Below are 23,257 nucleotides of genomic sequence, written 5' to 3' on the forward strand. Positions count from 1 at the left end.
TGATAATAAACAAAATGCTCACCAACATCTCAATACTATTTGGGTGTTAACCAACCATGTCAACCGGTTAATCAACGAATCAACTTGATTATTCTGGTTTAATTGATAATCAACTAATAATCAATGTTAAATAAATGATGATAACAATTAACAAATTGTACACAAAAAGATAAACAATTTGTAACTTCAACCAACTAATGATAACTTTTGAAAATAGTTCATTGAGAAAGTTGAGTAAATTTCAATGATTAATTTTATTTGTAATAATCATTTGAATTGAATGATGATTCTTAATCATTTCAATAATATAACAATTAAAGTACAAAAGGATTAATAGTGATGAATACAAGATTAAGATGATGACACTAAATCCATTGATTAAGAGTTTAAATTGTTGTTGAACCTGAAAAATGAATTGAAATGTAATATACAAGTTTCTCAATGGATTAGTAAAGATGGTGAATTGTGAAATAATAGTAATAGTAGTTGACCACACCCGAGAGAGAATTAATCAATTGTCTAACCAAATGATTAACCATGAGAATGATAATGAAGAAGAAAACGTTTTTCCATTGACAATTAACAAATGAACGAAATTGAATTAGATTTATTTTCGCCATTATTTCAATATAACCTTCTCATGTTTGACTAATCCAATGTTCAGTGTTCAATATCAATGAAATTCAATCTCACAATTTATAAGAAACAGTTAAACCCAGTTGATTGTTATTGTAACAGTTTCATGATCATGACAATTGAAAAATCATATAATCAGCAATACGATGATATTGAATAACTGAATTAACTGTGAATCCTTTTCATATAATAATAAGAATCCACAAATTATCAGATTAGAAACAAAATTCAATTCAAGATTATCAACATTTCCCGATTATTATCATCACCATGAAGATGATTAATTCTGTCTGATTGTTACAATATTTAAATTGTTGTAAATCTCAATGAACCGATTAGACTCTTGAAACTCAAATTTAATGACAATTTAAATCTCAATGTTGATCTTAACACACAACTAATTATAATCCAATGATTATAATACAGATTTGTTATCGGTAACAATTAATTCATATTCAGAGCATGCAGATGATATTATTTACCTTAAATACGTGCCAATAAATGATAACAATTAACACCATCATCATGATCATCATATAATTAGCTAAATTGTTGTTGTTATAGTTTAATCATGTAAGTGTATCATCATCATTATCTAAGTGTTTTCATTTATTAATAGTTATTACGTTGATTTGTTTAACTAAATCAGTGAATATTTATTAATAATAATCACTTGATTTCTCATTGATTTAGTTTACCTTATTGTTTACTCAACAATATTAAACTTAATTGTTAACAATTTGTTATTCAATCAGCTATCATCTTAGTGACATTCAATGACAGTTTTCATGATTATTGTGTCAGTAACAATTAACTCTTTGATATGAACTTGATTGTTGATTCATTTTGATTGTGGCTAAATTGTGTTTATCCGCAATCAGATTAACAGGAGATTAGTATTATTTTTTTTTTCGTTAATCAATACAATCAAAAAAAAAGTTTGTCTTTTCAATTGTAACCAAAAGGTAAAAGTTCAGGTCACAACAGTTAAATTAACAGGAATAGTGGAGATTTAAATCTAATTGTTAATCCAATCGGCAATTTAACTAATCTGCTTTGGAGACATAATTTAGATTAGATTGTAAGTGAAACGATTAATCAGTGAACTTAATGATTACCTTTTAGATTAAAGGTACGAACGAAACGAAACGAAAAAAATCGTGGGATAAACAAATGAAGAGAATTTTTATTTTCTCTCTTTTATTATTAATTAATCTTCGAGGTTGAAGGTTACTAGTTATTGTTTTCCTATTAAAACATAAGAAAAAGGTGAAAGGTCAAGGAGTTGACCGTTCATATGGAGAGAGAGAGAGAGAGAGAAAATTTGAAGGAAAACATTTGGATTCCCGCGTTAATCTAATGGCTCCTTTTTCTTGGTTTCTCATCATCATCCTGATTTACTATGGAAGAGAAAGAAGATGATGATGATAAAAAAGGAAGAAAAGTTAGACAGATGAAAGAAAGAGAAACGAGAAAGAGAAAAGAAGAAGAAGAATAGAGAGAGAGAGAGAGAGAGAGAGAGAATTTTCTTTTTTCGTGACGATGATGAACAGGTTTCTCTTTCTTCCTCTCTACTGTTTACCTTATCTTCTTTCTTTTTCTTTTTCTCTTTCTTATCTTCTCTTAGAATGATTTGTAAGGCATTTTTGTTTTCTTAGAGAGAAGAAGAAAGAAAGAAAGAAAAACCTTCATAAGGGAAGAGAGTATGAAAGAATCGGACTACCTGTAGAAAGAGAGTAACATGTTTCAGCGGCGTTAGAACGTTTCTCTTTCTTTTCTTTCTTTTTTTCTTATTTTTCTCTTTCTCTCTCTCTCCATCTTCATCTCTCTCTTTTTTTTCTCTCTCTCTCCATTTCCATTCTCTTCTACCAACACAACCAACTTACTCTCAATACTTTTCTCTCTCTTGTTGTTTGTTTCTTTTCCAACTTCATCCCATGTTTACATTCACCTAAACACTATGGTCATCAACTGTAATTAATTGAAACGGTAGGTCATCTAATCTAACATCTAATTTAAATTGTAACTAAATTGTTCCTCAATTATCTGGATCATCAACAACAAGAACATCATTATAATTGAATCGCCATCATCTTAATATCTTTTTCCATTCATGTTTATTTGTTTCTCTCTGCAATTACCTTAATCTCTTTGGTGTTTTCTCATTGTTTCACTAATTTAATTTCTCTCTCTCTCTCTCTCTCTCTTTCTCTCAACTTTCTCCCTTTTAATTTAATTGTAATCTACTTCTGTCAACACAAATCTAAACCATTAACCCGATACAATTAAGATTTTGTCTACTTGTGTGTGTGTGTCAATCAAGACTCTCATTAACTTATGCTGGTTGTTGATTCACCTTAAGAAAAAGTGTCGACTTTAAGATTAATGTTAATCGTTGTCGGTGTTTACAGTTAATTTATTTCCGTTTTAATCGTTACCTGTTTTAGTGGCTTTTCCCTTTTGTCATTTTCTTTTCTCTCTCTCTTGATTGTTGATAATCTCATCTTCTCATCATCATTTCATCATTTGTTTCTTTTTCTCTCTCTCTCGCTTTTGTTTTTCTTTCCATTTTCTATTCTCACTGTCAATTCAAATTCTAATCAACTTTTTTTCTCTCTTCTTCTTTTCCTCATCATCTTTAGACTTCAGCTGATTATTAACATTCAATGGAAAACATATAATATCCTCTTCCTCTCATCATCATCATCATCATCTTTTTTATATCAATAACGTTTGAAGATAACAATACATACTCATGGTGAATTGAATGATAATCAACATGGATTTATGCTCAGATACAAGTTCACTTGTTAATCTCAACTCTCATGATAATCTTATCATGAATATGAAAAGATAACCATGTAATTCAACCGATTGGATTATATTGTCAAAAAAGTGCTCTTTTCTCAAGTGTCTTTAATTTTATTCTCATCCCTTGTAATCGTAATTCTTAATCTTCAATGTGATTCACAATTTCCAAATCAATTCCAAAGTGATTATTGCTTGGATTATTCACCCACCACCACCAACAACAACAATGAGAACAATTAGAAAACAATTATCATTATTATCGGTGTTAAATTCACCATTACCCTCATCATCATCATCATCTTCATCTAAATCACCTCCATCTCCAATGATAACTATTAAATCATCATCAACGTTAATCACAATATTAATTTACTTTCTATTGGTCAATCACATTAAGCCAATCCTATGTGAACCTAATCGAGGTGAGTGATTATTTGCATGTTTGACCCTCCCAACGATTATCAATTAATCATCATCTTTGATTAGTAATACAATCTCGCTGTTGAGAAACAATCAAATCAAGAAAATCATTCAGTTACAATTTAGACAGAGAGAGCGAAAAACAATCAAATCAATTGTCAAGAATATGAAAAACATGAAGAAAACTATTCAATTCTGTAAAAACATTTTCTCTCTCATTCTCTGTTTTCTTACCTATTTAATGACAATTAACTAACCATTTATTCATCATGATCATCATGATACAATCAACAAGACGATTAATGTTTACAAAATTCAAGTTCATCTATTCAATAATTAATTGACCTCAAAGTTATCATGTTGTTGTTGTTGTTATAATATCATGAGTTGAATCGTTGAAATGATAACGATAATGATGTTGAAATGGTTTCCTGATGATTCTGGTTGATTGTGTTATACACACACACTCGTATTCACATCACCTGAATTGCGTGTTATTTTGTTAGCGTGTTGAAAATGGTCATCAGCATCATGTTAACTGTTGCTGGACTCTGACCAATTCTATTCATCATCATGCTTATCACCATCATGATGATGATCATCTTAGAACGTTCAACTTGATTTGTTTTGATTCCTTTACAAGAAAATGATGGTGAAAAAAACACCGAATTGATAGTAATAGGTATCTTCTTATTTTCCTCATCCTCATCCTCATCTCTCCTTTTTTACTCATCTTATTAGTAACCTGAGCCAAAATTTTCTCTTCCAATCATCATCATCATCATCATCATTTCACTTTTCTATGTCTTTTCATTGTCTTTACCTGAGTTTCCTCACCTTCCTCATCATCATCATCATCATTACAAACTTAATGAAACTCAAATAATGTGAAACCTAATATATTGATCAGAATTTTCATTTTATCTCTTCTATTACTTTAATCTCTGTTTAATTTTTTGATTGTTAATCTTTATTTATTTCTCTTGATTGTTAGTTAATCTTCAGTGTGTAAAAAAATTTCCTCATGGTTGATTTTCAATAAATCTCATTGATAAAACAAAAAAAAATTCTACACCATTAATAGTTCAATAGCTTTTGCTTATTTCCATGGTGAGATTAAATATTTCAAGAGAGAAACAGAGATGATGATGATTTCTCTTATTGTTCTGATTGGATGAAGAGAGAGAGAGAGAGAGTTAATTTTATTATCACCATGATGATTATCATTATGATGATTATCTATCATATAATCATAATGTTCATCATCTCTATTGGATCATTGGTTTTATCCTCTACCTGTGAATCTGATGACAATTTTTTTCCCAAAAAAAGTGATCAACTTTTTTTTTCTCTATGTGAATATTAATCATTAAACCTTTAATGTTTCTGTCACTAATTTTGTTAAACCAATATAATCCATCATCTCCCTGAACACATATTAGTCTAATAATATTGTTATTTACCTGATTTTTTTTCATCATGATGATTTGCTTGAAAGATCAGGTAACTTTTTCTCTCTCATTTAGAAATTGTTTATCTCAACATCTCTCTCTCTCTCTCTCTCTCTCTCTCTCTCTCTCTCTCTCTCTCTACTAGTATTTAGGATCAGATCTTTTCTTTTTTTTATTCGATAATATATTATATCCAAAAGGAATCCTGAATTTCTGTAGGTAGTATAGTAGCTGATATTTTCTATTTCTGTTCAGAAGCAGGTTTTTCTTTCTTTAACCAAAGATACATCATCTTCTTTGAATGAAAGCAAAGATGATGAGGATGAGGATGATGGAGGCAAAAGAGAGACTGCGAGAGAGAGAGAGAGAGAAACATAATCAAGACTAAAGGTTATCCTAAGGTTACCTGTGGGTTGGTCTACTCTCTCCACTCCCTTGCAGGTAACTCGACTCTCTCAACCTGGAAAACTTTGGGTTAACTTAACATTCCTATGCTATTAGTTACCTTACCAAATATTGGTCCAGACCTGGTTGGGTAAGGTCTCTCTCTCTCTCTTGATTCTTTTCTCTTCCTCTTCTCTTTCATTTTATTCTTCCTTATCATCCATTTTTCATCTACTACTACTCTATGTATATGTTTACCTTGTTTACCTCAAGGTTTTTTTTACCTTGTTTATTATCATGAAGATTAAGTTAACCGCCAAAAAGTAAATGAACCAACAAATTACTTTAGCCTATTAACTGTCAGTGATTTTTTATTATTCTGTTTATAAATTTTTTCCTCTCTCTAATATTAATAATATAATACCAATGTCATGGTAATTGAGTTGATTCAATTGAACTTTTCATGAATCTTTCAATCATCATGTTATATATTTCATTTCAATGATCTGGATGATAATGATATTAATCCTATTGTAATAATTTGTAAATTGTTACCCTTACAAATTTTACCATGATTGTAATAATTAAATTGTGTTACTAAAAATTAACTAACAACTAATCACACTGATAACAATTGTATTACTAATAATAATAACTAATTAGATTTTACTATCAACTGTAATTTAACAATAATTATTTCGGTAAATGTAAATGTAAATCATAATCAACTGCTTCTAATCAGTATATTAATACATTCATGTACTTTGAATTAATCACAATTAGTAGGACAATTTAGTCCAAATCAATATTAATCACCAACTAATATCATCTTCAAGTTTAACATGAAAAATGATTCAATATATTGATACAATATAATCAAAGGCTCAACTTTAATTGTAGTTGATTTGATTCGTAATACAATCAGTTGATTAATATTCAAACCCAAATCAGGTTAGATTAATGAAAATTAATCTGGTTTTTCAGGTTAAATTTTAGGTTTTTTTTTCATTATCATTAAAAATCAACAACGATGATTAACTTGTCAACATGAAGGTGAAATAATGAACAATTTAAATTAATTGTATCGATTTAAATTTTTTTTTCTCAATAATAATGTTACAATCAATTAATAGATCAGGTAACTTAGTAAATTGTAAATCAACCTTAATGATTAGTGAAGCAATTCAATTGATAATTTCAACATATTAATCATATTAACATATCAATTTCCGGAAGACAATCATCATGATTATAATCAGAATCATTATCCCGAATCAATAATCAATTTCAATAACTATTAATTACCTTTTCTTATAATAGTTTTTTTAAAATAATATTTACAACAATTAATATCTTAAGGTCAATATAATGTTTCCCAACGGAAACATTGATTGATCTTAATTGTGATTAAATCATATTAGTGACGATGGTCAAGATTAACGATTTTCTTGTCACCGATATTGTTGAGGTCAGTTGATCAGAATTGTGATATTTAAGGTCATGATTAGAATCTAATCTGATGATTCTTAATGTTAAGGTCATCGAGATATTTGATTATAATTAACTGTCACCAAAGACTAATCAGAATTATCAAATTTTCTGTAATTACAATTAACAATTTCTTTCAGTTTTATTTCTGGTTGGAAGAATTTTCTTTTTCACTTCTCATTTCTATCTAATCATTTCAATCTAATATCTATTGTTACTGTTAAATTGTGAAAATCAATTAAATTTATGATTTCATTTGATTTTAATTGTTAAAGAAAGAAAGAAACAATTAATTAATTGTAAACTTTTTCCCTAACACTATTGTTTTCACTTTATGGTTAATGGAAAAGTTCAATGTTTTTCTTGATTGTGATTAATTGTTTACCTGTTGATTTATATATTACAATGGTTAATTAGTATTAGTAGATTAAATAAATTGTTAGACCTTTCATCATAATTACTCTTGCAACAACAAATTAATTACCAATTAAAAGGGTATTTAGTTTGATTGGGTTAATTGTTGTGGACAATGTTACCATCAGTTTAATCAACTAACTAACACTTTGATTGGAAATTAATTGTTCATTAATAGATTATCAGTAGGTTGTTACTATTGACAGAGAATAGAAAATTGAATCAAATCAACTAATTGTGTAATTCAATCAATAAATCACTTTTGATTGTCGTCCTAAAATCAAAAAGTACCAATCAAAGGAAACAATTTTTCAAAATCAATAGAAAAACTAAATTTCATTTCTAATGATAATCATGATGATGAATTGATTAGAAGTTATGAAAAAAAGTTAATCTAAATTGTTAAATGTTGAGAAAATTGATTGTTGGTGAATAATAATAATAGAATTGGTGAGAAGACAATTAACTTTTCTACTCTTATCCAATCAACAAGCAATTTATTGTTTGATTTGATTTTCGATGTTGATTTTTTTATTGAAATTATTGATCTTTGTTACTGGTCAACCTTTTAGTTAACAGGGTTACTCAGTTTTTATGTCAATCAGTCAATTGATTTTACTATTACGATCTACCTGATGATGGTCAGTATGATGATGATGAATGAAACCAAAAAGGTTTCCAAGTGATGGTAATAAATGTAAATCAGTCAAAAAAATGATTCAATGAGAGTAACAAAAATAGTTTCCAATTCCGGTTAACTGTTAAACTAAATATTCATAAACATCATGGTGATTAACATACAACAGGTAAACGGAAATGACCTCACCCACTTTACCTTTATGTCCACAACTTTTCATCATTCATCCTCTCATTATCATCATCCTAATCAAATTAACAGATTAAGTATCATTTAGATGTGTTAACCCGTAATTAGTTAAATCTAATCACGTTTTCATCAACTGATCGTAGCTCAAAACAATCAACTTAATCATAATAATCACTCTGGTGAAATATTATCCTAATCAATGTAATTTAATTGTGATGATACAATTAAAACTTGGCTTTTTGTTTTGATTTGTAATTCAATGTTTACTTTTCCTTGCATTTAATTGTTTTCATTTCCCTAATTATATCATCCCATTAATCAACATAAACACACTTATACTTTCATTAACAATTTAGAATCTTTAAAAAAAAATTTGTTAACTAAATTGTCAACAATTAACCTTAATGAATATCAATCTTGAAGCTTGTTAAGTGAGAGGATGATTTATTAATTGTGGTTAGTTTTGATTACGATTGATTAACTTGACTACTAAACAGCTCATCACAATCCTTTACAATTAATTACATGTCAAACAATCAATCATATTAATCAGTCAATTAACCTGGGAAAACAACTGAATTAAAAAGTTAAATCATTTTATTTGACTTTTTAGTTGAAATTAAGGAAAAAAAACCAACAAATTGTTACAATTTAAATTGATGAAATGCATTAATTAACATACAACTAACCCAAATCATCATTACCATTTGTTAATTAACTTAATCAATGTTTGTCTATTAATCTGTCTCAGTATCAAAAGCAATCAAACAATTTGATTGGTTCATTGAAATTTAATTTCAATTGAAAACTCATGAATGATTTAAATGTGATCCTCAACCAAGCACAAAGAAAAATAAGATTACAAATCAAATCTGAAAGATTAATTGTCAAAAATTGAGAAGCCACTGCTAATCGTAATTATTATAATCAGTTAATTGTAATGTTACAACCATTGTTCCCTAAATCCTGTCAATGGCTCCTATTACTTAGAGCAAATTTGTGTGACGATATCATGCTAAGAGAAGGCCAAGAAAATGACCTAATATTATGACGATGATGATGAGAATGATGATGATGATGATATACTCTTGATTATATCAGATTTCTTTTACCTGAATGCACAATCATCCTTCCTCATCCTCATCATCATCATTTTCCTCCTTCTCCTCCTCCTCCAGCGGATATTAAAGCCGCTTTCTTATCCTCCATCCATCAACTATTTCTATGAGATTTTTGTCCTTCTATTACAGGTAACCCATAAAAAGAACACCTCACCTTTTCTACCTCCTCCCAAGTTATTCTCTCTCACTCTCACTCTCCCTTCCTTCCTCTGGTTACCTTTTTATCATCATCATCTCAATAAAATCTTCCCTTTTAATATTACTTTTCGTTCACGTTTTTCTTTACTGTTTCTTTAGAAAAGAAGTAAAAAAATATATAATATTATGTGTTTCTTTTTTCTCCATCATCATCATCATCACCTTATCTCCATCACTTATCATCCTCATCTTTTTTTTTCTTACCTCTCAGGTTCATAGGTGAAAATAATAACCAATCATTATCATTTTCTGTACTACTTATTATTGTAACAATCAACTAATCAGTAGAAAACTTTTCACTCTCACTTTTTTCTAAATTATCATTAGAAATTATTTTTCTTCTTGATAATCACAATTAATTTTCTTTATCCTAACCTATGGTTATTAAATTGCTGTTTCCATTCATTATTATCATTAAATTAACAATGGTAACGAAAAGTATTACAATCAAAAAGTTATTATTATCGTGATGGAAAAAAAGTTTTTCTTGATTTTTATTTTATTTTTCATGGTGAAAACATGAACACAAATTAATGATTTAAATTGTTCAACATTGTTGATTATTCATGATGATCATGATTGTTATTGTTATTAACTGTTATTGAACATCTCATTTTATAATTAACACTCTGATTGTAACTAATTTACTTATCCATTGGTTACAATGATTATTAATATCAGAAAATGATGATTATTATTATTATTTATATCAATGAAAAGGTGTTATTATAATGATCACTTTTGATTGTAACAATTAAAATTGTAATTTAATTGTAAGGATAAACCTGAGGGTATTTCGTGTTTACTATTATTGTGATTATCTTGAGAAATGGACAATTAGCTGATTATCACTATTGTTATTATAATAATTTTCTCTTGATTATCTTAATTTACTTTTTCTAATTTCTGGTTAACTTGAACCTCAATCTACAATCAAACTGATTGTTTTTAATTCATCTTAAATAACAATCACAATTAGAGGAAAATACAGTTAACTGTTGTTAGTTAATTGTGTCTATTACTTGATGATTGTAACGATTAGAAAAAGAAAAGCAAATGATTAATTGTTGTAACTTAAACTGTTAATCAAGCTTAGAGTTGAATCATGATTAAGTAAATTGTTTACTAAACTATCGTTATTTACGTACAACAATTAACTTTAATCATCTCTTGCATGTTGATAATTCCTTGGGTTAATTGTCAAAATTAAACTCCACTCATTAGAATGGCTTAATTTTCATTAAGCTATTAAACCTAAACAATTAAATATGGTTGATGTAACAATTAACACAATTATATTGTCATATTATTAAGATTAATCAATTTCTTAGACTGATCATCAATTTGCTAATCAATTTTGATTTATTGATTTAATTGTGAGAAAATTTTTCTACAACCACAATGTTAAATGAAGGATTTAATTGTCTGAACATTAACTTGATTAACTAATTGTATCACTCGGTGATTAACTAATTTAACGAAAATCTCATAAAAATTGTAAAGCAAATCAGTTGATCGTAATCATGTCCATACCTTTAAATTGTTAACAATTTATATGAAAATCTTTTGCATGATTTACCTAATCAATTAAATTTCAGACAATTAAACTCAATATTTAAAGATTTAACTTCATTTATATGATTAAGTTAATTTGTCACATAATTACAATAACATGAATTTTTTTTCCACAATTAAGTAACAACATGTAATTGTAATTAGTTGATTAGACAAATATTACTTTACTATTATTAAATATTTAATTGTTCAACTAATCAAACAAATCAGGTTTATTGATTCATATATTTGATTGTTTACTTTTCCCTCCAATAGTTAATCAATAATTTCAATTCAGACTCAAGTGATTAAATCAATTTTTGAATAACCTAAATTTCAATCTTCAGATTGAGTTTAATGATGATAATAATTATGATGATTATCAAATTGCCTCTGGTTGAATCCTAATTACTCCTAAAAAAAAGCCTCACCCTTTAATTGTAACAGTTAATTGTTACAATCGCGAAAGAAACAAAAACAATATCGGATTGGTTAAAATTAACTGATTGTGGTGATAACAAAGTGCTCAGAATCAATTATTTCTGATTAATTTAATTTGATTGCTTCTGAACAATCAACTAAGGCGTAGCTTTAATCAATTTTAAATCAAATTAATTGTACAAAAGTAGCCAAATGAGCAAACAATTAATTTTAACAATAAATCACTTATATTAATAATAATAGTTACCTTATTATAAACAATTAACAAATAACAACAAATTAATCAGGTAACAATTTAGATCAGGGTTAAAGGTAATTGTATTAGGCTTGATTTTGGTGAGAGTGATTAACTTTGTATCAATGTAAACAATTATATAAGTCAAAGTGTTTGTTACTCAAGTTTACATTCATTCAATTGAACAGTTGGATTCATCTATTTTAATTGTGATTAAAATTGATCAGATTGACAGTTAATTAGAAAAAAAATTCCTTGACCTAATCATTAATAAGAAGAGAGAGAGAGAGAGAGAGAGAGATAAAGATTTAATTGTAATTCATCAAATTGAACCATCTCAGCAATAAGAATACTTAATTGTTACAGTTGGAAAGTTAATTACAACGAACAATTTACTTAATCAATAAGTGTGGTAATTAAATGAGAAAAAGATGAAACTTAATTTTCCATTGAGCGATTTTCTCCTTTCAACCTTCAGAATCAATATTTTCCCAAAGAAAAAGAAAAGGTAAATACAAATCAATCGCACGATTGACCGGAACTCAGGCAGCAAATGACCAATCATCCGATTCCTAGACTATCATATGAAGTACAGATTATATATTATGTTGGTCAGTATAATCATCGAGTTGATGATGATCAAAGATGAAAAGGATCGGCTACAATTATAACCTACTAACGGTTCCGTTGAAAGGTAAATCTTCATCTTGATCATCGCAATAATCTGATGAAAACGATGATGATGATGATGATGATGAGGTAACCTTAAACTGGACTCTAAGTCCAGTCATCAAAGTTAACACACACAATTTATTAATATAACAATACAATCAACACACACAATGGGAAATAAAGGTTAACAATGAAGTAAAAATTAATAGACAATTTTAATCTTGAAACTTGATCAAGATGCTTTTGTCTTTTCATTTATTTGTCTATATTTTTCAAGGTTAATCCTTCTTGACAACCATCTCAATGATGATCAAGGTAAAAAATAAAAAGATGAGGATGATAAAGCAAAAGGATAAATGAGAGAGGAAATATCAGATCAACAATCAATTCAATCATCATCATGATCATCTTCAAGTACAAAAAGAGGTGCTACCAGATTAACCTTTCAGATTAACGAAACAGTTATAATACCTTTGATCAATATCCAAATATTTAAACCTTTAGTTGATAATCTTGATGATGATAATCCATCAAGGATTAATTTTGAGCTTGACCTTTAGATGATGAAGATTTGTCTTGTTATCATCTTAATCATCTTGGACTCTAAATATAATTTTATATGTTCATTGAATTGTTTTCATACTCATTGACCGTTAACCTCAATTGATTTTCAACGATTTACTCAATTTTCATCAGTTGATTACTAATTTAATCCCCAATGTTATCAAGACACATGATTGACAATTATGAAAGATCTTAATCACAATCAGTTGATTCAGTTGGTACCATAAGTAAATTAAAGTTAATTCCTGATTTATTTATATGAGTGTATTACTAATTTTTACTGAGAAAATTGTTAATTTGATTCATTATTTAATCTTAATTGTTGCTAAATGTTGATCACAATCAAGCCTCACCTTAATATGTAAAATCAATCAACAATTTTAATCTAATATCAATCAGTTGATTGTTGATTCAGTTTCATTTGTTGTGTTAACAATTTGATATTTCAATGAAGTGACCTGATAAAATAGTAACAATTAGTTAACAATGAGAGAAAAAAAAATTTTGTCTTGATTGTGACGATTAAAAGTTTAATTACAATCAATCTCTGACAGTGAGAGGAATCAATTGAGATCAATATCATCGTGATTTAAACATGAGACAATTTGATTAACTTTAATTGTTCAATTGTAATTGTAATCATCTTGTAAATTGTTAACATGATTAACTACTATTAATAGATAATTAAACTTTTCTGTTTCCTTTGATCATGTTAATTAAACAATTGAAAAGATGAACGTGATGATTTAGTTTTAACAATTTGCTCCACATTATATTTTAATTGTAAACAATTTAATTCTAATATTTAACCTTCGTGATTTACCTTAATCATATTTAGAAACTGTTTTAAATTTAGTTTAATCAACTGTTGGTAATTAAAGTTGTGATAATTGTTAATCAATTGTTATGGTAGCAGGACCATTAACAATTCAATTGTTGATCATTATTGAAATGGTTAGTTGATTATTTTTAGATTGGATTAATTTTGTTTTTCTTGATTGTGAATTAAAATAAATCACATTTTTCATGGTAAATTGTTAATCATCCTATTTATGAATCTATTAAATTGTCTAATCTAAATCGTTAATCTTTTACAATTGAATTAAAAAAGTTTCATCAACTCGAATCAACTTTTTCCCATTACAATAATAATGAAAAGTTAATTCAGTTAGTTGATTGTTTAACCAAAATTTATTAATGATGATGATGATTATGATTTTGTATTGTTAACTAATTTAGATTAGTATTTATAAATCAAATCCACTTACAATTAAACTTTGATTTGATGATGAAAATCAACAGTCAAGAGTTTCTTGAAATTTTCACCGATCACAATTAACTAATCACAATCTTAATTGTAGTGAATACTTATGATAATTATTAGTGAATATTAAATGATAATTGTTGATGGTTAGATATGTTAATTGTGATTAACTAAATTAACTTACTGATTATTTTTGAATAACCATTAACATGATCATCATTAGTTACTTTTACATCATTATATTGGTCAACAATTAAGATTGTTAGTTAATTGTCAATGGTTAGAATATGTTAGATAAAATAATGACCGATTTTAATTTTAGCAACACTCGACAACTTAGTTGTCACAATCTGGCTACAATATTGGCAAAATCCAACATGGAGACAAAAAGGCAAAATAGGCTCTAGGCACGACTAAGTTGATTTTCTTGGGGATTAATAAATGGACTTTAATCACAGTCTCAAATACGAGTTTGGGTCAATTACAATTAGTCACTAATTAATATAACAATAGTTCAAGACGAGACTTTAAGTGTTAATTGATTCACAATTAGATACAATGTGTGGGGTAGAAACTTAACCTTCTGAGAAGGACAATCTTAATGAGAGGAAGAGAGACAATCCCAATGAGAGATTCACAAACAATAGATTGACACTAAACTTAGTTTAGGACCTTCAGTACTACTTAATTAAACAATCAATTAGAAGGTATTTATACCATGAAAAGGAAGAGGAAGTGAGAGGTCAAGAAGGTGAGGAAAGGAAACAAGCAACTAAGTTGCAACAACATCAACAGTGATTGTAACTAAGTTACAAGAAAAGGGTTGTTACAAAATTACACAACATCCTCCCCTTCTGAAATTAGACTAATTCCTCTTGACGGCCAGTGATATCGATGTTCAGAATTCGACCATCTTCAACAGGGCGATTGATTGGTAAGGCCACAAGTTCGGTCGGTTTGTAGCAAAGTTGGTGTTGCTTTAATTTCTTATCATCTTTGATAACTGTGTGATCGAATCTCAAAATAGGTCCAACTTTGCATCCCAATCTTGTTTCAATTGCGTTTCTTAAGGTAGCACCAGTTTCATTCAAATCGATTCCAGCGATTCTGATTTTTCTATCTCCATAAGTAACAGCGAACTTAGTTCTCGGGATTTTATGATCGACGGCACTTCGGATATTATTTGAATGACATGAAGTGATTGGTTTGATTTCCAATTTCTTGATCTTTTCTCGGAGAAAATTAATCTCTGATTTCAATGAACTAAGTTCATCACTTTGCTTTCGTCTTTTACTATCTTCTAGTTCTCTGAACTTCTTAACACAATCAGTTCGTTTATGCCTTTGATCTGAGATCAACATATTACAGTGAAGACAAAATTCTGGATTCATTCTACATCGATTAACATGATGAGAATAATATCGAGCGGCTACTCTTTCTTGACAATCAGGGGCAAAATAGCAAAGGGTCAATAGATCTCCAAACGTTTTCCAATTCTTTCTTCCTCCTTCTTTCGGTAAAGGAATGAATCGAATATTGATTCGACTACATTTCAATGGACATGGAAAACGAGATCCATCAGATTCTTTGTAAGCTCGAAGACATGGATGAGAACACATGAGACAATTGCAATTAGAACAAATCATTGGTCGTTTAGCGAGATTACAACAAATACAACATTCATAATCTTTGATTGTCTCTTGATCAATGAAAGAATCTGAACTAAGTTCATTCGGTTTAGAGGTCGTTTCAACAGCATTGTTCGAAACCCATTCAGAGATTGTCGGTTGAGTTCGAGGATTCGGTGGAACAGCAACATGTAAAATTTCCACTTCTCCATCTTGAGAATCAATAAGAGCATCAATTGGATCATTTCTAATAGGAACTGGATTCCATTCCAAGTCTTCTGGTCGTAATCGATACATGATGAATATGAACTGAGTTCAACACAGAAATTAGATGATCAACAATTGACTAAATTCACTCAAAATTTTCAATAGAAAATAAACAAAACTTGAACTAAGTTCAACACAATGAAGGTTAATTGATTAACAAAATTAATTAGTTGATAAATGAACTGAGTTCAAACACAATTTTCAATAGAAAATGAATTAGAAAATGAACTAAGTTCAACAAGTCAAGTAACACAATTAATCAATTAAGGAAAAGGAAACTTAGTTTCACCAATGGCTCTTAACAACGGTTGTTATGGTTGGACAGTGGCGACTCTGGTGTAGGTGTCAATTAGCATAATTGATTGATGACAATTGATCCCATTGATTTAATTATTAAAATGTCCCAATTAAATTTTCCATAGGGATTGTCCCATTAAATTTTTCATAGGGATTGTCCCATTAAATTTTACGAAAATTAGAAAAGTTTGTTACCAAAAAAATAATAATAGTCCCAATTCATTACACAGGGAAAACGAGTAATGATTTAAACTTAGTTTAAATTAACAGCAATTTAATCACTGTCAAAGATATCCAAAATTATATCTCGAGGTACAGTTTCATCTAAGATGATTTCTTGATTTTCATCTTCAGATTCTGAATCAAATTTCCTGATTTTAACTTTTCGTTTCTTCTTAATCAACTGAGTTGATGAATTTCTCTCTTGAATTGTTTCATCCAAGTCAGCATGATAAGGTTTCATTCTTTTTACATGACAATCAATCACTTTAATAGGTCCATCCAAGTTAATTAATTCATAATTAACATCATTAAATTTTCGATTGATCTTATAGGGACCTCGGTATCGTTCCATGAATTTCTTTGAAATTCCTTTCTTGAGTATCGGTTGAGTAACACAAACCAAATCTCCAACAGCATATTTTGGTTCGATCATTTTCTTATCATAATAAGATTTTGATTTTTCTTGAGCCATCTCAATGTTTTCTTTTGCTTTTTCTCTAACTTTATCACGATTTGATAAATCATCTTCGATCTTAGATCTTTCACTTATCTTCGGTACCAGTTTTAATTTTCCTTGCCATGGTGATCGTGCTTCGATACCATGAACTAAATAAAACGGTGAAAATTTTGTTGATCGATGAGGGGTAGTGTTGTAAGCAAACATAACTTGATCAAGGTAAGAAGGCCAATTCTTTGGTTCTCCTTTAGTCAATATCGATATACTTGTTCCCAAGTAAGAATTAAATCTTTCAGTTTGTCCATCAGATTGTGGATGATATGGAGTAGTTGTTCTATGTTCAACTCCATAGAATTCTAAGAATTCCTTGAACTCTTCAGAGGTTAGATTAGTTCCTCGATCAGTGATCAAAACTTCAGGTAAACCAAATCTATAGAACCAATTACTCACTAACGCAGTTATCACATCCAAACTAGTGATTGTTTTCAACGGTACAGACACAGCAAATTTTGATAATCGATCATTTATCGCCAATACATACTTATATCCTTCTCCACTTCTTGAGAATTCAGCTAAGTCAAGGGAAATTTCTTGAAAGATTCTGTCAGGTCGTTTAATTGGTATCATGAAACCTTGGTTAGATTTCATATACGGTTTTCTTTTCTGACAAGCATCACATCTTTTAATGAAATCGTTTATATCGTGATCCATTTTCGGCCAGAACATTTGTTGCTTGAGTTTCTGAGAAACTTTATTCATACCCAAGTGTCCTTCTTCATGAGCTTCTTTCATGACTCTTTTTCTTAATGGCAATGGAATGTAAGGAAGTAGTTCTTTACCTCTTTTACGATATAACAAATCTTCAACAAGAACAAATCTTTTGTTCAATCGTTTCTTTTTCCTTTTGGAAATGGATTCATTATCAAATAATGATCTTATTTTCATCACAAACGGGTCACTTCTTTGTAGTTCTAAGAACTCACTTTCTTTTATATCAACACTTGATACAAAACATTCATCGTCGTTTTCTTCGTTATCGTCTTCATCTCTCGGTAATGGATAACGGGATACACAATCAGCGTCACCATGTAACTTTCCTGATTTGTATTTTACATCGAATTCAAATTCTTGCATTTTCAAACTCCAGCGAGTTAATCTCGGCGTTAACTTCTTAGAAGTCATGAACCAACACAATCCACAGTGGTCAGTTATTACACTAAACTTTCTTTGAAAGAGATAATGTCGCAATTTGATGATACTCCAAACAATCGCAAGACATTCTTTCTCTGTAACACCATAATTCTTTTCGGCAGGACTCAATGTTCGTGAGATATAACAAACAGGTTTCAGTTCGTTATCATCATTTCGTTGGTACATAACAGCACCGATCCCATAATCACAAGCATCAGTATGAAGTTCTACTTCACCTTCAGTTTTAAAACAAGCTAAGACCGGTTTCGACGTAATAGCTAATTTCAAATTATCAAATGCTTTTTGTTCCACTTCAGTCCAAACGAATTTTGCTTTATCCTTCAGCAAAACATGTAGTGGACGAGCTACTTCACTGAACTTTGGGATAAATCGTCTAAAATAGGAACACAATCCAACAAAACTTCTAATGTCAGTGACATTTCTTGGTTCTGAGAACGCAATCACAGTAGCAACATTGGCTTCACTTGGCGATATTCCATTCACCGAAATATTGTAGCCTAAATAGTCAATGTTATCAACACCAAATCTACATTTTTCACGTCTCAATTTAATGTTGTTTTCTCGTAATCGTTGCAAAACTTTTCTTAAGTTTTCATCATGTTCATCTTCTGTTTTTCCAAACACTAAAATATCGTCGAAGTAAATGTAACAATTTACATTATTCAAACCAGCAAGAACACGATTCATTGTTCTAACAGCAGTGGCCGGGGCATTCTTCAGTCCAAATGGCATTCGAAGGAATTCGAATAATCCTTGAGAAACAACAAAGGCAGTTTTAGATTGATCTTCTTCTTTCATCTTTATATGCCAATACATCGCAGCAACGTCTAGCGATGAGAACTTGATACAACCTTCCAAAATATCTAAAGCATCTTCGACTCTAGGTATTGGATAAGGATCGTTTGTTGTTATCTTATTCAATGCACGATAATCTACACAGAATCGGGTTGATCCACCTTTCTTGGCTACCAAAACAATTGGACTTGCCCAAGGACTTGTACTTGGTTTGATTATTCCTTGTTCCAACATTTCTTGAATCATTTCTGAGATCTTTTCTCTCAAAGAAACAGGGACTGGATAAGGTTTAGCATAAATAGGTGGATGATCACCAGTATTTATCTCATGAGTAACACCTTCTATCCATCCAACATCATTAACTGATTTAGCAAAAACATCATCGTAATCATTTAGATCAACTAAATTGATTTCATTTTGAACTAAGTTCAACGCTGTAGGCTCTTCTACAGGAACTAAGTTCTCTTCAACAGATAACGGGTTATTCGTAACCTTCTTGTTCAGCTTAATCACATCTTTACCTGGCTTGGTAATGTGTATTGAACGTTTAGCAAACAAAACTTCAACACCATGTGATTCACAAAAATCAGCTCCAAGGATCAATGGACGACTCATTCTCAACATTACAATGAATCTAATTGGAATCAACAGATCATCAACCTTCATCCAGCAGTTAGTGTAACCGAAAGGATAATCTTTGTTTCCATTAGCCATAGTTAACGGTCCAAACTTCAAAGGTAACAGTTTTAAATTACACAGTTCTCGGCAATCATCTCTCATAAAACTGATTTTCGCTCCGGTGTCTAACAATGCTTCTCTAGTCACATTGTTAATGTCGACATTCAGAACAGGTAACTTTGCACCAAAGTTAAATTCAACAGCAGAGATTGTCTTGACACTCCATAAATCAATCGATGATAAAGACAATTCTGGTTCAGATTGACTCGATTCAGTTGAATCTTCAACATGGTCAATACAATTAACAGGATTCTTCCTGAACCTTTTCTCATACAATTCTTTCTTATTCGTCGCAACACGAATAGGGTCAAAAGGTCGTTTACAGTTGTTAACAAAATGTCCTTTCTCTAGACAATTGTAGCAGATTACATCCGATGGGTCTCGTCTCTTCATTCTTTCCATCGAATTTTCTTTATCTCGTTCCTTCGAACGTGAACGGTGATTCCCCTCCTTCTTAGAAGGATTTTTATCTCTAAGATTCTTAGTCACAACTTCGTTGTCACTTATATTTCTTACATGAACGGCCAATGTCTTCAATGATGATGTACTTCCAAGTACAGTTGACAATGCGGTTCGATTCATAGGCAACATGCCTCTCAGCACATGAGTTATTATCGTTTTATCTGGTAACTGATCGTCATAGTCACGGCACAAAGATAACATATCATGAAAATACGTTGTCAGTTTTTCATTATATCCTTGTCTTCTTTGACTTATCTTCATCTGAAGATCCAATTTATCAGCATCTCTTACATATGTTTCTCTGAACATTTCCTTGAAATTTGCCCAAGTGTGTTCTCCTCGATTCACACTCGGAAGGTAGATGCATATGTACCACTTTCTAGCATCACCTTTAAAACAATTTACAACACCTCTGACAAGATCTTCTCCTTGCCAATTATTCACGGATGCACAAAACTCATAATCGATCAACCAACTAGAAGCTTTCTCATTACTTCCATCAAACGTTGGGAAATCTTCAAATCTAAGATTTGGTCGAACTGAGTTCGCATAAGAAAATGTATTCATCGTTGAATACTCATTTGGTCGTCTTTGATTCGCACTTGAATCATAAGCTGTACTAGTTCCTTCTAGTCCATCGTCTTCTTGATTCGTTCTTGAACCATAAATTCTTTGATTCGCTCTTGAACCATCTCGATTCTCACTTGAACCGATATTCAGAAAGTTAGATCCACCGCCACCATGACCTTCTAAGAAGGTAGACTGAATCGGAACAGTCGATTCCAAATTAGTCACTTTCTTAGCGAGAGCAGACAAACTAGTCTTCATGGCGCTATCTGAACGATCCATTTTACTTTCCAACTTTTTCATATTCTCCTGAATAGAATTCAACATCTTCATGACCGCTTCCAAGGTCGTCTCTGCTTTAGCTCCTGTAGCACTCGTAGGAGTTAAAGGGTTCGTAAGAAGGTCCACTCTCTTATTCTCTTTGTCCATTTTAGTCGAAGCACTTTTCAACTAAGTTGATTCTCTGGTTTAGTTTCTTATACAACTGAGTTGTGTTGGTTGAGTTCTTTCAAACAAACACACAAAAGAGCACTTTCTTTTGCTCACTACGATTGAGCACTTTCAATCTATTTCAACTAAGTTGAATCAATATAACACAAGACAAAAAGATTGAGCACTTTCAATCAATTACAAATGACGAATGGGAATCAGCACTAACTTAACTGCGACTTTAAATAAGGAAGACTCACCTCCTCACTTAAAATGAGCTACAGATCGATGAGGCATCTCCACCAAATGTTAGATAAAATAATGACCGATTATAATTTTAGCAACACTCGACAACTTAGTTGTCACAATCTGGTTACAATATTGGCAAAATCCAACATGGAGACAAAAGGCAAAATAGGCTCTAGGCACGACTAAGTTGATTTTCTTGGGGATTAATAAATGGACTTTAATCACAGTCTCAAATACGAGTTTGGGTCAATTACAATTAGTCACTAATTAATATAACAATAGTTCAAGACGAGACTTTAAGTGTTAATTGATTCACAATTAGATACAATGTGTGGGGTAGAAACTTAACCTTCTGAGAAGGACAATCTTAATGAGAGGAAGAGAGACAATCCCAATGAGAGATTCACAAACAATAGATTGACACTAAACTTAGTTTAGGACCTTCAGTACTACTTAATTAAACAATCAATTAGAAGGTATTTATACCATGAAAAAGGAAGAGGAAGTGAGAGGTCAAGAAGGTGAGGAAAAGGAAACAAGCAACTAAGTTGCAACAACATCAACAGTGATTGTAACTAAGTTACAAGAAAAGGGGTTGTTACAAAATTACACAACAAATATGATGATTATGAAAATGACCTAGATGACAATTAATCCGATTATTTTAATTGTAATCACTTTTTTCCCCTTAATTGTAAATCTTAATTTACTATTTTAAAAGGTAATGGTCATCACTGTTGATGATGATTCATTCACCCAATAAAAAACTGACCATCACAAATAACTAATCATCATCATGATTAACTAACTAACTATTTTGGACAAGATTTAAAGGATTAACTGTAAATTTAATCAACAATTAAACTCTAATTGTGATACAATTAAGTTGTAAACAAAAACAGAAACTTTAATTTGAAACTATTTAAGTCTCTTAATTGTTGACGATTTAGCGACAATTTGTTATCAACTTTTCTCCGACAAGTTAATTGTTCACTAATTGTCCTTTCTCAAAGTAATTGAATCAAAAAACATCTCCATCACTTAAAAAGCTTAATTATCAGATTAAATTAGTAAATTCTCTTGAGTTGATTAACCTTTTCCATGGATTATCAATAGATTATTCCAACAATTTAATCCTTCGACTGAGAATATGAATCCAATGTTTTCATGGTTATTTCGTTGTGAGTTTCCAATCGTTAATTGTTTGAGACAATTAGTTGAGAGGGAACACACAATCAATCAATATAACAGTTAATTGTTATCTAAACTAATCTAGTGATCATTTAAATTGTTACTTATTTTTACATATCATTTGCTTATCATCTGCGTGTCAACATGTCAAATGATTTGTTGATCAATCTCTTGATTTAGTTGATTGTTAATGATTAAGGTGATGATCACCTTTCCATTAACAAGAAAGTTCAATGATGATGATGATGATAAAATTACAATCGA

At 30.0% G+C, this 23,257-nt stretch overlaps 1 protein-coding gene across 1 annotated transcript in view; it reads left to right on the top strand.

The window, feature by feature from the left end:
- Positions 1-2,360: 2,360 nt before the first annotated feature.
- The window catches only part of LOC128393613 (sushi, von Willebrand factor type A, EGF and pentraxin domain-containing protein 1-like), a 52,765-nt gene continuing 31,868 nt past the window's right edge, over positions 2,361-23,257 (top strand). The window contains exons 1-2 of the mRNA XM_053353805.1: positions 2,361-2,625; positions 3,279-3,869. Coding sequence (XP_053209780.1) covers positions 3,674-3,869 — 196 coding nt within the window. The 5' untranslated portion in view covers positions 2,361-2,625; positions 3,279-3,673. The remainder of the gene's footprint in view (positions 2,626-3,278; positions 3,870-23,257) is intronic.

This window comes from Panonychus citri, unplaced genomic scaffold (genome assembly GCF_014898815.1).
Source record: "Panonychus citri isolate SS breed McGregor unplaced genomic scaffold, ASM1489881v1 Contig00138, whole genome shotgun sequence".
NCBI lineage: Eukaryota > Metazoa > Arthropoda > Arachnida > Trombidiformes > Tetranychidae > Panonychus > Panonychus citri.